Source organism: Octopus sinensis, linkage group LG11, assembly GCF_006345805.1.
Source record: "Octopus sinensis linkage group LG11, ASM634580v1, whole genome shotgun sequence".
Taxonomy (NCBI): domain Eukaryota; kingdom Metazoa; phylum Mollusca; class Cephalopoda; order Octopoda; family Octopodidae; genus Octopus; species Octopus sinensis.
In genome coordinates this window covers 19,334,708-19,350,605 of record NC_043007.1, presented here as the reverse complement: position 1 = coordinate 19,350,605, position 15,898 = coordinate 19,334,708, and the positions used below count along the sequence as shown (strand labels likewise).

At 33.7% G+C, this 15,898-nt stretch overlaps 1 protein-coding gene across 5 annotated transcripts in view; it reads left to right on the top strand.

The window, feature by feature from the left end:
* The window catches only part of LOC115217128 (1-phosphatidylinositol 4,5-bisphosphate phosphodiesterase beta-4), a 203,371-nt gene that overhangs the window by 156,522 nt on the left and 30,951 nt on the right, over window positions 1-15,898 (top strand). For 3 of the 5 annotated variants that reach the window (XM_029786732.2, XM_029786731.2, XM_036507168.1), the window contains exons 20-21: window positions 1,939-1,950; window positions 13,204-13,345. In XM_029786732.2, coding sequence (XP_029642592.1) covers window positions 1,939-1,950; window positions 13,204-13,345 — 154 coding nt within the window. The remainder of the gene's footprint in view (window positions 1-1,938; window positions 1,951-13,203; window positions 13,346-15,898) is intronic. The other 2 variants (XM_036507169.1, XM_036507170.1) reach the window with 1 other exon arrangement.

Here is a 15,898-nt window from a genome sequence, read left to right as displayed (position 1 = left end):
TTTCTCACTCAATATATATATATATATATATATATATATAATATATATATATATATATATATATAATGTACACATATATATATACATACACATGCACACACACAATATATATATATATACATACATACATATATGTATACACAAACATACACACACACACAGATATGCATATATGCAAACCTATATATATATATATATACAAACATAAATACTCATACACACCTACATAAATACATGTGCACAGACACAGGTGTGCATGCACACACACATGCAGACACATAGATGAATACAGTATGATATATTAACATATTAAATTGAAATTAGTGGTGAAAACATGTATTTCACTTCCATTGGGTTTATGTTTGCAGCCAATTTTTAGCGCATTACACTTTCTATCCATCATAAGTTTTTTAATATATTTTTTCTGTGTGAGTGAGTGTTGTAGGGAGCTATCCTGCTGATTGAGTGGGGTTTTTTTTTATACTTCCTCTTGTTTTCATAATCCTAATGTTTCTTTCTTTCCTTATTCCATACCTAATTACCAAGAACATTTCACATCTCACCCCATATATTTCCCTCTTTCACACCCATTCATACAAATATTTCACATCTTCCTCCACAGATTTCACACCTCATCCTGAACATTTCATATCTTCTTGCCCATATTTCACACATCACCCCATACATTTCACACCAACACCATTTCACACACTACCCTATACATATCACACCTTATTACATAAATACCATGCCTCGTCCCACAAATTCATCCCTTTACTTCACACATTCCACCTCTTATCCCACACTCCCTATCTATCCTCATTACTTCATAATTTCCTTGTTTCACGCACACTTTTCACAATTTCTTATTAGCTTATCAATCTTCACACATTTCAGCTCTCCTCACTGACTTCAAATTTGTTCCTACTTAATTTAATTTTCTATATTATTTATTATTATTTATTATCATCATTATTTTCTTATTCATTTATTTTTTGTAAAGATTGTACTTTAACTTTCTAATTAGTTACCTGTTGTTTTGCACATACCTCTTTTTTGCATTTAATTCACATTTTTTGCATATAAATCACATCTATGTTAAATATAACTCACATATCTTTTGTATATATTTTTTATATTTCTTTTTTAATATAATTCACATATTTTCTCTATATTATTTGCATCTTTGTTTTATGTAATTCACATCTGTTTTATGTATGTATAATAATCCACATCTTCTTTTGTATATTTTTCACATTTTTAGCATATTCTTCACATTTTTAGCATATTTTCACATTTTAGCATATTTTCACATTTTAGTATATTTTTCACATTTTTAGCATATCTTTCACATTTTAGCATATTTTTCACATTTTTAGCATATTATTCACGTATTCTTGATCTCAATTTCACATTTTATTTTTCTGTGTTTTAGCATCTTTTATATTAATTTTTTTTTATTCCTTTCTAAAACACATTGATGTGTCTTCAACGTTTCACATAACTTTATTAAATATCTTTACATTTTGTTTCACTCACATCTAACTTCTTTGTTACTTTGTCACATTTTCCCTAATTTTATTCACATTTTGGCATTTTAAACCTAACAGTTCTTAACACCTGTTTCACAGTTTTGTTGTTTTTTTTTAATTTTATAAAATCATTATGAATTATTATTTAAGTTATTTTTGAAAGTTATGTTTTAGTTTTTTTTTTTGTTATTGTTGTTTTTAATCACATTTTACACAATTTAACGCTCTTCTTTATTAACATATATCTTTCTTCTCTTTTTCTTTTCTTTTTTCAAACCTGTCCCTCTTCTCTTTCTCTCTCTTTCTCTCTCTCTCTCTCTCTCTCTTTATCTATCTATCCCTCTTTCTCTCCCGTCCCCACCCCCGGCGGAGCCTTATGGTACTGGATCAAAATCTTTTCCTGCAGGATTTTGACAAAGTGAGCCAATCTGTTTCTGCTGATGTGCTGCTATTTCTGTAAATTCTTCGTGCCATGCGTACCCGCAATGTCTTTTTTTTTTAATTTATTTTCTTTTATATATATATATATTATATATGAGTGAGTCAATATATAGTGGTGAGGGGATGGAGAGGTGAGGGGACAAGGTAGGGAGTTGGAGACGTTTTTCATTGTGACCCCTACTTGTTCATTCAAACCCTCCTTCCTTGTGTTTCTAAGAATTTTCGGGAGTAAGGATATATCTCCCCACTCTCTCTTTTTTTCTTTCTTCTTTATCTCTCTTCTCTTTTCTCACCCCCTCCTTCTCTCTCCCTCTCTCTTTTCCTTTACACCCCTCCATATCTCTCTCCCCTATTCTGCTACCCTTTGCCATGTCTTCCCTTCCTTTAAAAACATTACTTAACTCCAATGCCTTTCATTCTTTATGAAGTTTCATGAAGTCCAAAACAGGCTTCAAAATCAAGGCTTACTCATTAGTTTTTTTGTGGGGCTGGGGGGCGTTCAGCAAACCATTCCTTCTGGTCTCTAAAATTACACTGTACACATCTTCATTTAGTCATTTCCCCACAAAAATAAAATTTCAAAATGAATTCTTAAAGAATGGTATAAACCTTAAAACATGGCTATAAAATAGCCCACTACAAATAACTTACATTTTTTATGCTTAACCCTTGTTACCAACCCAGCTGAAACCGGCTCTGTTACCAACCCTGAGTAAGCCAACTGTATTGGAGGATTAACTAACACACATTCTCTGGAATACGGTCACAGCTTTGCCAATTCCATGGTTGATGTTAGTCTAAATATTGCCTTTGTTACTGATGCTATTACCCAGATAGGTGAATCTGTCAATTGCCTCCCAGAACAGCTTTCAAAAAGATGACATCAGATGGAAAAAGGAAAAAAAAACTGGGAAGCACATGGCATAGAACATTCATAATTTGCACAAAAGGGGTCAATTATCACATGGTCAGAGGCAGAGAAACCTGCCTCCAACAAAAACCAGCGGAGTCAAACTTGCTGCTCAAAGTGCTCAAAAGTACAGGAGGAAATGAACTCAGTATCTAAAGCACTGGAATTATTAACGCCATGCCAAACTTTACCATTATGTAATAAAGGCAATGTCTGTACTTTAGGCAAGAAAACCAAATAGACTGTAGGGAGCCTGTCTATTCCCAAAAGTTCTTGCCAATTCTTCTCATTTATCAAATGATGTCCTTCGGTTTCCTGACTGTTGACCTCACTGGACGATTCCTCTACAACTAATGGTTTGCTTCCCACACCATAACCCCTACCATCAATAATTTACCATTCTCTTTGAGTGTCTATTAATCCCAAAACATATCTACATACCTTTGATATTCATCTCTCTCCAATCACTCCCTTACTTTCTCTCTCTCACTCTCTCTCCCTTTTTGCTTCCTATTCTCCTTCAGCCTCTTTCTCTCTTTCTCTCTCTCTCTTTCTTGTCTGTCTTCACAACCCCACCCCCACCTCACCAATGCCATTATTGCTATTTAGTTCCAATGTATTTTGGCTTTCTATGAGCTTGTGTGCTGCGCTTGGCTGCTAGTATTTGTTGCCTCAGTATCTGTCGCCTAAATTATATATAAATACACTCACACACGCACACACGCATTCATGTTTAATATATTTTTTATACATAAAACACATTTATTGCATATAGTGTATATATATATGAAATATTACATATATATTAATATATGTAATGCTTATACAAACACATTTAATATATTTGTATAGACATCAACACATACAATACATGTGTTATATTTAACACACACACACACACACACACACACACACATACATGTGACAAAACTTTTATAAACTCAAAACCCTGACATAACTATTACTCTTATCAGTATTAGAATTCCTGTGAAAGATAATCACACAATATAAATCTATGGTGTAATATATACAACTAAACCACCATAAAATGAGAAACCAGGAAACCTTAAATAAGTTCAACAAGTCAAGAATGAAGTATAGCTTAGATAGATAAGTACAGAAGATATAGAAGTTCTCAAGCAACAAGTACATCAAACATATAATCCCTTTATCTGCTGCTTAAAAGCTTATGTATCTCGTTATCCCAAAATGCATTCTAAAAAAACTATAAATTACGGTGTAACAATGCATGAAGGCTTTCAAGGGGCATTTACCATTAAGAAGGACCAGTGGAATTCAGTAGAAAAAATGTATTATTAGTGTTAAAGAGTTGTTTTGGTTTAAAGTGGATAACTAATTTCGCAAAATTTTTACACCACCATTAGGTTACCTTAACTGACTTTCTATTGAAAACTTTAGGTTACCTTAACTAACTTTCTATTGAAAACTTTAGGTTACCTTAGCTGAGTTTCTATTGAAAACTTTATAATTATAATTAATTGATAAATGGAAAAATATTGAATTTAAAAAGTCTTTGGCAATGTTTCTTCATACATTTAAACTATAAATATATTTGTATATTTATTCAAGAAACTCTTAAACAAATTTACAATTAGCCTTTGGAAGCCCTTTTAGTTTCTATAAGAAAGCTGTGAGTATTTTGAAATCAAATGATCAATCACTGAATATACTTCTTCCTAATGTATCAGGCAGCTTTCATTCAAATTCATGAAATGAATTACAACTTTTTTTTTTTCAAAACAGTCATGAAAACCTGAGACACAAGTTGTCATAACATACCTCACAATTCTCACTTTCCAAAAGTACACCATTAAATAGATGACCTTTGAAATTATTACTAATTTCAGAACAATATGAATCTTGATTTCTCCATTACTGATTCCATTTTTTGGAGATTTATGTGTTGCAGAAACATCTCGAATTTTTGAGTTATTTTTCTTGCAAAATTAGATTCTTTAACTTGCATGCAATTTTTTAATATTTTTTTATATTCTCACACATATACTCACATTTTTTTCATATTTTTTCCGAATTTCCAAAAAACATATCTACATAATTTTGCGTAACCCCATCATCCCACCTCTAAGTGATGGTACATTCTCCTTCCTCTTTCACAACTAACAGTCTGCATTACACAACCTTTTGCGCCATTTTATACAATCGGAACTTGCATTATTCAAAAACGTCCACCGTATGTTTATTTACCGTTTCATAATTGTGTTTAGATTAGAGAAAAGATACTTCAGACGATAACTTGTAAAGTTTCAGTATCCAAAAATGATGTATATCTGTGTGTGTGTGTGTGTAAATATACATAACATATGGGTGTAGTTGTATGGATGTGAAGGCACATGGCTCAGTGGTTAGAGCATCGAGCTTACGATCGTGAGGTTGTGAGCTCGAATCCCGGACCGGGCTGTGTGTTATGTTCTTGAGCAAGACACTTTATTTCACATTACTCCAGTTCACTCAGTTGTAGAAATGAGTTGCAACGTCACAGGGGCCAAGCTGTATCGGCCCCTTTGCCTTTCCCTTGGATAACACTGGTGGCATGGAGAGGGGAGGCTGGTATGCATGGGCGGCTGCTGGTCTTCCATAAACAACCTTGCCCAGACTTGTACTTTGGAGGGTAACTTCCTAGGTGTAATCCCATGGTCAGTCATGACCGAAGGGGGTCTCAGTTGTATGGATAAAGAAGCCTGCTTCCCAACTCTCTGGTTTCAGGTTCAGTCCCACTGTATGGATGTGTACAAAATCTGCTTCAACAAATTCCATGTGACCCATGCAGGCATGGAAAAGTGGACGTTAAATGATGATGAAGATGTGTACATCCATATATATAAAATATTTATAAAAAAATACTCATATAATGACATGTATATATATCAATATACACACATTATTAAAAGCATCCATTACATTCTTGGAGTGGTTGGCATTAGGAAGGGCATAGAGCCATAGAAACCATGCCAAATCATACTGGAACTAGTTCCAATCAAACCATCTAACCCATGCCAGGATGGAAAGTGAAGTTACATGATGATGATGATGATGATTGTGTGTGTGTGTGTGTGTAAGCATATGTATATGTATGTACAGAGGGGAGATAGTGTGTATGTTTGCATGTATGAGAGAGCTATCAAGCATTAAAGGCCCTTGCATGTAGTAATATTAATGATTATCATAATGATAATAAAAAGAGCACTCAGAGAGCACAAATCTCCGCCAAGGCAACACCAATGTCGTCTCAATGATTAGCCAGAAGTGATTTGTAAAATGAGAATATCTGAAATAAACTCGACTGATCTCACAAACAAGAATACTAAAAATTAACCTGACCGCTCTCAAAAATTAAGTAAAAAATAAACGGAAAAATAATCCAGTATCTTTGTCCAATACCAGATCGATCCCAAAATCTAATCAGTTTGTGCCAGGCACGAGACCAAACATCCTTGAAAGTTTCATCTGAATCCATCCAGTGGTTCTTGAGATATCTTGTCCAAGGACAGACAAACAAACAAAGACAACTGAAAACAATACCTCTACTTTCACTAAGGTAGAGATAATAATACAGTTGCATCACTTGTTATGTTTTTAGTGATTGAATATATTATGCATTACACTTTTGTTTGTTTTGGTATTTTACGATTTCTTGACCTTCAAACTATAAGTAAATACAAACAAAAAAAACAAAAAAGGATACAAACCTTCATCACTGCTTATACTTATTTCAACATATTACATCAATACAGTCCAGTCTTCATATCTGATAACAATGTTGTGCACACACTTACAGACACACACACACACACATAAATATATATTTGTTTGTTTGTATGTATGTATGTATGTATGTATGTATGTATGTATGTATGTATGTATGTATGTATGTGTGTGTGTGTGTGTGTGTGTGTGTGTGTGTGTGTGTGTGTGAGTGTGTATGTATGTATGTGTGTGAGTGTGTATGTATGTATGTGTGTGTATGTGTATATATGTATGCATATGTATGTATATGTGTGTATGTGTGTGTATATATATATATAATGTTTATGAGTATATTTATATACATGCATATATACATACATTCCTGAGTGTGCATATATATATGTATGTATGCATGTATGTATATACATATACACACACATATATACATACATATGTATATATGTATACATATATATGTACATATCCACGTGTATATTTGTAATATATATTTATGTATCTGTTTATGTATGTGTATGTCTGTATGTATGTATGAGATCTGTAAATGTTTGTGAATGTATATATATATATATATATATATATATGAATGTATATGTATGTACGTATATATATATATATATATATATATATATATGAATGTATATCTGTGTGTGTAGTGTGTGCATGCTTCATTAGACACCATCACCACCACCACCACACCGTCCCTTCCGCTCCCCACTCTTAACAACCTGTTAAGTAGAACCATGACAATATAATATGTTAAATATTTAATTGCGCCGTACACTTATGTCTGATAAATAATCAATCAGTTGACATTTCCTGATCAAATATCTGCATACAATGACTAATAAGAGCAATTCCTTTCAAAGGTCTTTGGAGATGAGTGTTGTGACAGTTGTACTTAGCCATGAGGAGGTGCAATGGCACAGTGGTTAGGTCACCGGACTCGCGATCGTAGGATCGCAGTTTCAATTCCCAGACCTGCTGTTGTGAGTGTTTATTGAGCAAAAACACCTAAAAGCTCCACGAGGCTCCAGCAGGGGCTAGTTGCAGACCCTGCTGTACTCTTTCACCACAACTTTCTCTCACTCTTTCTTCCTGTTTCTACCTGTATTTCAAAGTGGGCTAGCCTTGTCACACTGAATATCCCCGAGAACTACGTTAAGGGTACACGTGTTTATGGAATACTCAGCACATTAATTTCACGAGCATGCTCTTCCATTGATCGGATCAACTGGAACCCTCATCATCGTAACTGACGGAGTGCCATGACTTAGCCATAATGGCATCAGTTATGGAAAATAAAAGGGATATCAAATATTTACTGCAGGGAATCAGGCTGGGGTTCATGAATGAGTGAACAAATGTGCCACCTTTCTTGCACAACATAATGCCAAAGGTTTTGCTTATTGCCTCTGTGAGGTCCAACACTCGAAATGAAATCAACCACTGACTGAGACCAGAAAGACAAAACCAATAACAACACATTTCCATAACACACTGGAATTCAAGTATTTGTGTTTTCTTCAAAAGTTTAAATGTATTATTCCCCAAAAATGTATTATTCCACAAATCCCTTTCCAAAGTTATCTCTACAGACCTTTAAGAATTAGAGCCAGCACTGAATGTTATAACATTTCATATACGAATATGTCTGTGATCGAAGATAGAAAAATGAGTAATGGATGTATATGCAGATTTCGGGAGTTATTGCTACGTCATCAGCATCACACCCAACTCACTAACCATTCATAAACATATTGCTTAAATACCAGTAATTGATATTCCACAAATATGAGAAATATCCAATATCAGATCATTCAAATAATTAGTTTATCTATTTCATTTTTGCATTTGGTTTGCAAGATTCTTGATGTGAACTTGTGTGTTGAAATATATTTTGTTGTATCTTGGTGGTGGGGTCATTATGTCAATAATAAACACACGCACACACACACTGGTTATATTTCATTTCTTTATTTCTTATTTGTCAATTGGTTAACCAATTAACTGATTATTTAATTAATGATTGAGTTAATCAATCAATGAGCTATGTTTGTCAAAGTCCTTTCATTACCTTTTCCTGTCACTTCATCAGTGATGTGTGCTGTCTGCTCCAGTCCTGCTTCAGGTCTGTCTGTTTGTCTCCTAGCTGGCAGGTTCAATATTTATATTGGTGTATGGATGTGAAGGGGGATGTTTATGAGAGAAAGAGAGAAAAAGAAAGAAAAAGTGTGGATGTATGTATGAGTGTATTTTTATGCATGTTGTTGCTACATGTGTGTGTGTTGCTACATGTGTGTGTGCTGATACATGTATGCATGTGTGTGTGTGTTCAGATGTGCATTTATATGGTGCAGTGTGTATTTATGAGAATCCACACTATACCTCATTCTGAGAGAGAATATGTGTGTGTATGTAAGTATGTATGTGTGTGTGTGTGTGTATTTATATATTATATTAAATTAGAGATAAAACCACTATTAGGCAAATCAAACAGTAAAAATCATAAACCAATACATGTAAATAAATAATTTTTTAATTTTTTAAATTTTAACTTTAATTTAAATATTTGAATTTTGAATTTTATATTTTATATATTTTTTATTAATTATTTTATTTATATGTATTGGTTTATGATTTTCACAGTTTGATTTGCCTAATAGTGGTTTTATCTCTAATTTAATATAATATATATATATTTATACTATAAAATTAGATTTAATCCTAAATCTAATTTTTCCCTGTAAGTTTGGATTTACTCCCTAATATTATTATATATATATATACGGCAAGAAGTAAAATGGAGGGGATCCAGAGATGGTATGCATCAACTGTTAGACATTATAACAGAGAAATGAGACATCTATATCTATATATATATATATATATTTATTTATTTTATAGAAGGAGCTTCTACAGGACTAGAACTGTTTCATTTGAATGAAACAGTTCTAGTCCTGTAGAAGCTCCTTCTATAAAATAAATTAATTTACTCTGCTATGTATTGAGTACCTTATTTACTGTGGTTAACCCCGACTCAACCGGGACCTACATATATATATATATATATATATATATATATATATATACACACACACACACACACACACACTCACACACATACAAAACATCATAAAGAAGAATGGAGAATTAGAACAAGATTATTCGTCACAGTATTATTCTTAATAAATTCCAATCCAACATGTGTTTCTACTGGATAAGTATCCTAATGTCCTTTGATGTAGCATTTATGTGCATTTAGTTGCTCCCTTATTGAGTACTGCTTAATTGTTTAACTTTTACAATTCGGTATGTTCCCTGTCATTCGATGTGGTTAGCCAGATCTGGATTATATACCAAGATATCTGCCCAGATCTGAATCCCTACTCCCTCATGATTTTATATACATATACACACATATATATATGTATAGTTGTATCTTGGGAGGGTCATTAAGCCATTAACAAACACATGTACTGATTTCATTTCACTTCTTTATTTTATAATTGTTTAACTAATTAACTAATTAACCAATTGATTGTTTGATTAATCATTCAGTTTATCAATCAGTCAACTAACTTTGCTAAAGTCGTATTTTTACCGTCCATGACCTTCATCAGTGACATGCCCCTCTCTGCTCCAGGTCAGCTTTATTGTCTTTTGACAGCTTTGTGTTGCCTATTGGTTATTTTTTTCTGTTTTTTTTTGTTTTGTTTTGTTCTGTCCTCGTCTGAATGTTTTTTTATGTATATGTTGTTGGCGCTTCTTTATTATTATTGTTATTATTATTATCACTGATGATAATAATAATAATAATAATAATAATAATAATATAATAATAATATTGTTGCTGTTGATGTTGATGTACTTTAGTTGATTTCACATTGTATCTGTTTTATTTTCTTCTTGGGTGTTTGAATTGTGGGCAAAAGTAGGCAAACAGTTGCTTAATTTGAGTGGAATGTTCTTTGCATTTCTCTATTTTAGTTTTTAACCTAATTCAGTTCATAAATCGACTAAGGGATTTGTGGAAGATGCCTGATTCATTGGAAGCCCTCTTTTTTTTAATTTCTGGGGATTTTGAGTAAATGTTTAATCAACAAGAATTTCATTCTTTGCAATGGAAACATTGACCAACCAAGCGCTTTTTTGTGCATTGCAGACGGATCCAGTCTGCTTAAATTTGTCATGTATTCTGTAAATTATGAATCTTGGTGAAGCTGGTCTTTGAAATTCTTCAGTCCATTTCTGTCAAACCATTTCTCCATTTTCCAGCACTGCTCGACAAGCCACTTTCATTCTTTGTTGGACAAACTTCCAGCCATATAATGAATGTCTGAAATTAGGAATAATCATTTTATTATTGAAAGAATTAGTTAAAAACAACGTAGAATCATAGAATTCTTATCATAAAAAAGAAATAGAGAAAGGGAAAAATGTTCCATTCGTATTAAGCAACTGTATACCTTCTTTTGTACACCCCTGTTTTGATTTAAACGGTTCTAGGAAAATTTTCCGCAAACATTTTTGCCGTAGGAAAATTCCCTCAGGATTTTGGGCCAAAGGAAAGTTCATCGCATAGAAAATTTTGCTACAAGACAAAGATGAATTGTCCACCTTGGGATATAATTGTTTCAAACAATTAGAATTGGTGAAGCAATTTCCTAACTCGTTTAAACATTTTTTATTTATTCAACAAAATTTTTTTTGTGTAGCAAAAATGTTAGCAGAAATTTTAAATGAATTAAGAAATTGTTTTACCCCTTCTAATTGGCTGAAACAATTATCTACGAAGGGAAGCAATTCTTCTTTTGTCTTACAGCAAAATTTCCTAAGTGGTGAACCTTCCTACGGCCAAAAATCCTGAGGCGAATTTTCCTGCAGCCAAAATGTTTGCGACAAACTTTCTGGATACGATTTACAGTATATGTAATGTGTCTTGTGGAATGTATTGGTGTTGACTTATCTGACTCTGTCTAATGTCTATTTCCATATCATATCTATACGATATGATATGTTATGCCACAGTATGATGCTATGAGGCATAGACACAGATGTAGAATTAATCTCAATGAAATAACAAACAATATCAAATAATAAAATAATCCTATACTAAAATGAATGAAATAATAATAAAAAGATTGTACTAACAGGTATCTTATATGTTTTATGTAAATTCCTCTTCATATAAATACAACCTTATCTATTTTATTATTCTGTTTTATAATTTTTATAACAAGAATTGTTTTATTATACACTGACACCAGGGGTTTTTTGTTGCTATGTTTTCTTTTTCAATTGCATGACATGTCACCTGTTTGCATCTTTAGATGCAAAAGTTTGTTGCCTCTCAACACTTCTGGTTAAGACTTGCGATAGAAATGAAAGCAAGCGCAAAGCAATAATAATAGTAATAATAATAATCGTTAATGATAATGATAATTTCTTTGCTAACCACAAGAGTGTGTAATATAATACAAAACATGTCATATACAAAAGCAGGATTGTGGGGTACAAAACATCAAGAAAAGGAGGCAGGCTGTGGAAAGGAAAGAAAATTAACATGAAAAATTATTCTGCCAATAAACTATTCTTGTTGTTGAGTTCTATACTACTTATTTTAAACATTCACACAAGTAAAAGGATTTACCAAAACTAAGCGAAAAACTGCATCTGTTTTTTTTGAGTTGGTAAATTTTTCTAAAAACATTCCAACACTTGTTTTAATTTTCTTGTGAATTTTCATTCACTTTTTATTTGTGTAATTTATGTACGTATGTATATATATGTGTGTGTGTGTGTGTGTGTGTAAGTATATATGTATACACTCACACACACACATATCTTAATGTTGTTTTTATGTTCAGTTATAATAAAAACAATTTAACAAAGATCTGGAGAGTTACTCCATACTTTTGAAGAATACAAATTTGTTATAAGCAATAATAAATCTCTGAACGAGGTATGAACAGTAACTGCATGACAATGTGAAGTATATTTGCCACTTAAATGTAGCTAACCACTACAGTAGTATCCACCCTTAATAGTTAGCCACATTTAAGTGGCAAATATACTTCACAAATTTATTATTCTTTAACAAGAATAATATTGAAAGTGACCTTGAAGTTTATATACATATATATAAATGTATATATGTACATATGCACACAGATTCACAAACACACTTGCATATACATATCAGAAAACCATCATAAACCAAGAAACTAACCTGTTGACAAGTTCAACCCTATGATAATGAAGAATATCTTAGAACAGGGAAAACACAGATAACAAACATATCAAACATATTTGCCCATCATCAGTTGCCAATTGGATATCATTATATTTTCAACACCTAGCCATGCATTGTTTAGTCATAAACATTAGCTGATATTCCAGAATACACATCTGTCCATCTCCACATGCACACACTTTGGGAATTACTATTTCCCTCCATCCAGCACACACTGATGACTCTAACACAATTATAACGTTACTTTCTTTTCACTGTTGCCATTAAATCCTGTGTCTTTGATGTCTTTCCGAAAATTCAAATTGTCTGTTGTCTTTCAGGGTGCCCTAACTGCTGATGAAGTAGCTGCCCTTATGTCAAACTACCAATACACGGGTGCCACAACCAACATCCACCCTTATCTCTCTGCTATGGTCAACTATGCTCAACCCGTCAAGTTCCAGTCGTTTGAAATAGCGGAAGGTACTTCATCTTCGACTTCCTTTCATGTTTCCTCCTCCTCCTCCTCTGATTCTTACTCTCACTCTTGTTTTCCTCCTCATTCTTTCTTTTCCTTTCTCCTCTTCCCTTTCCTGAGCTGGCTGAAATGTTAACATGTTGGATAAAAATGTTTTGTAGCATTTTCTCTGTCTCTTTACATTCTGAGTTCAAACCCTGCTGAGGTCGACTTTGTCTTTCTTTCTTTCTGGGCCAACAAAGTGAAGTATTAATCAAGTACTGGGGATGATGTAATCGACTTGCCCCACTCCCTTTGAAATTACAGGCCTTGTGCCAAAATTTGAAAGAATTATTATTGTTGTTACTTGAGATTCCATTTCCCCAGCAGTAAACACACCTTCAATGATACATATAATATATAAGCAGTTAGGTTACTTGGCTTACAATCATAAAGGCCACGAGTTCAATTCCTGGCCACACATTGTGTCCTTGAGCAAGACACTTTATTTTTCACATTGCTCCAATCCATTCAACTGGCAAAAATGTATTGTACCTGTAATTCAAAGTGGCCAACCTTGACACATCCTGAGGATCACATCAATGGTATGTGTGTCTGTGGGGTACTCAGCCACTTGCCTGTTAATTCTAAGAGCAGGTGGTTCCATCGATCAGATCAACTGGAACCCTCATCGTCATAATGGACAGAATTCCAGTTTTATTCCCTTTTGCAGAATTAGAGAGATGAAATGTATATAATTCAGATAATCTGGCGTGGGAGTGGCTGTTCGGTAAGTAGCTTGCTTCCAAACCACATGGTTCTGGGTTCAGTCCCACTGCGTGACACTATCGGCAAGTGTCTTCTACTATAGCGTCTGGCCGACCAAAACCTTGTGAGTGGATTTGGTAGACGGAAACTGAAAGAAGCCCGTCATATGTATGTATATATATGTGTGTGTTTGTGTGTCAGTGTTTGTCTCCCCAGCATTGCTTGACAACCGATGCTGGTGTGTTTACGTCCCCGTAACTTAGCAGTCCGGCAAAAGAGACCATTAAAATCAGTACTAGGCTTACAAAGAATAAGTCCTGGGGTCGATTTGCCCGACTAAAAGACAGTGCTCCAGCATGGCCGCAGTCAAATGACTGAAACAAGTAAAAGAGTAATCTGTTTTCTACATTTAAATCCTACCTAATCCACCTTCAGTGTTCATCTCTCTCTAAGATTACAAAATCAGGTGTCAGAATTATTATACATATTTGGATTTTCTTCAGCCCTAGGACACATAAAACCAGTTATCCAGTTACCATGGCATGTAAATGACCAAGCTCAAAACAGTTGCCCAGGACTGGTGCAGTTTTCAAGGCCAACAATTTTGAGGGGAGGGGAGAAATAAATTGCATTGATCAGAGGAATGAAATGTAATGTTGACCTTAACACCGTTTGAACTCAGAGTATAAAGAGAAGGAAGAAATACATCTAAGCATCTTGTCAATACACTAATGATCCTACCAGCTTGTAATAATAATAATAATAATAATAATAATAATAAATAATAAAAATAATAATGATAATAATTAAAAAAATGATAGGCTACAGCAAATATTCTGCTCAATACCACAGATTTGCTTGTCAGTTGTTTGACCGTAACCAGTTGAGCATGTCCCTTAGTGGCTGACGATATGTGCATCTCTGATCACGAGCAGAAGTAGTTGGGGAGAATCATAGCCGTGTGTTGAAAGGAATTCTTGGAGGTTTGGATAATTCACCTCTGGAAACATGGGTGTTTCATTCATCATCCTTAAACAATCCTTTTTCAGGGACCTTTTGAGTGGGATCAGCTACTCGGCCAGAAGAAAATTCTATCTGGACCCCAGTTGCAAGGTCATGTGCTGTTTATCTTGATATGAGATCACCATGTCACGCACATATGGTTGTGATGCATGTGCCTGGTGTACCCTTATCAGACGGGTAGTCATGATGGGTATACAGGGCTTCATATATTTTACCCCAGTGTCACTTTGATGGCATGCACTGCTCTCTCACTCAATAATAATAATAATAATAATTTATAATAATCTTTCTACTATAGGCACTAAGTCTGAAATTTTAGGGGAGGGGACTAATTGGCTACGTCCACCCCAGTGTTTCACTGGTATTTAATTTATCAACCCCGAAAGGATGAAAGGCATAGTCGACCTCAGTGGAGTTTGAACTCAGAACATAGTAACAGGCGAAATACTACTAAGCATTTCATCCAGCGTGCTAATGATTCTGCCAGCTTGCCACCTTAATAATAATAATAATAATAATAATAATAATGATAATAATAATGATAATAACTAATTGACTTTTTATATATTTTTCTTGATTTTTTTTCCCATTATTTCTAATTTTAGTTTATTACATCTTATAATGCCCATTTGTTGCAACGCTAGATATAACAGCTAATGTATTTCCATTGACCAATCTATCTACATATCTATATCTCTCTCTATCTTCCTCTGTATTTTCTGATCCCTCTCTTCTTCTCTCCCCCTTCAGCATCACCCTAATCCCGTGGCCTCTTCTTTTCTCTCTCA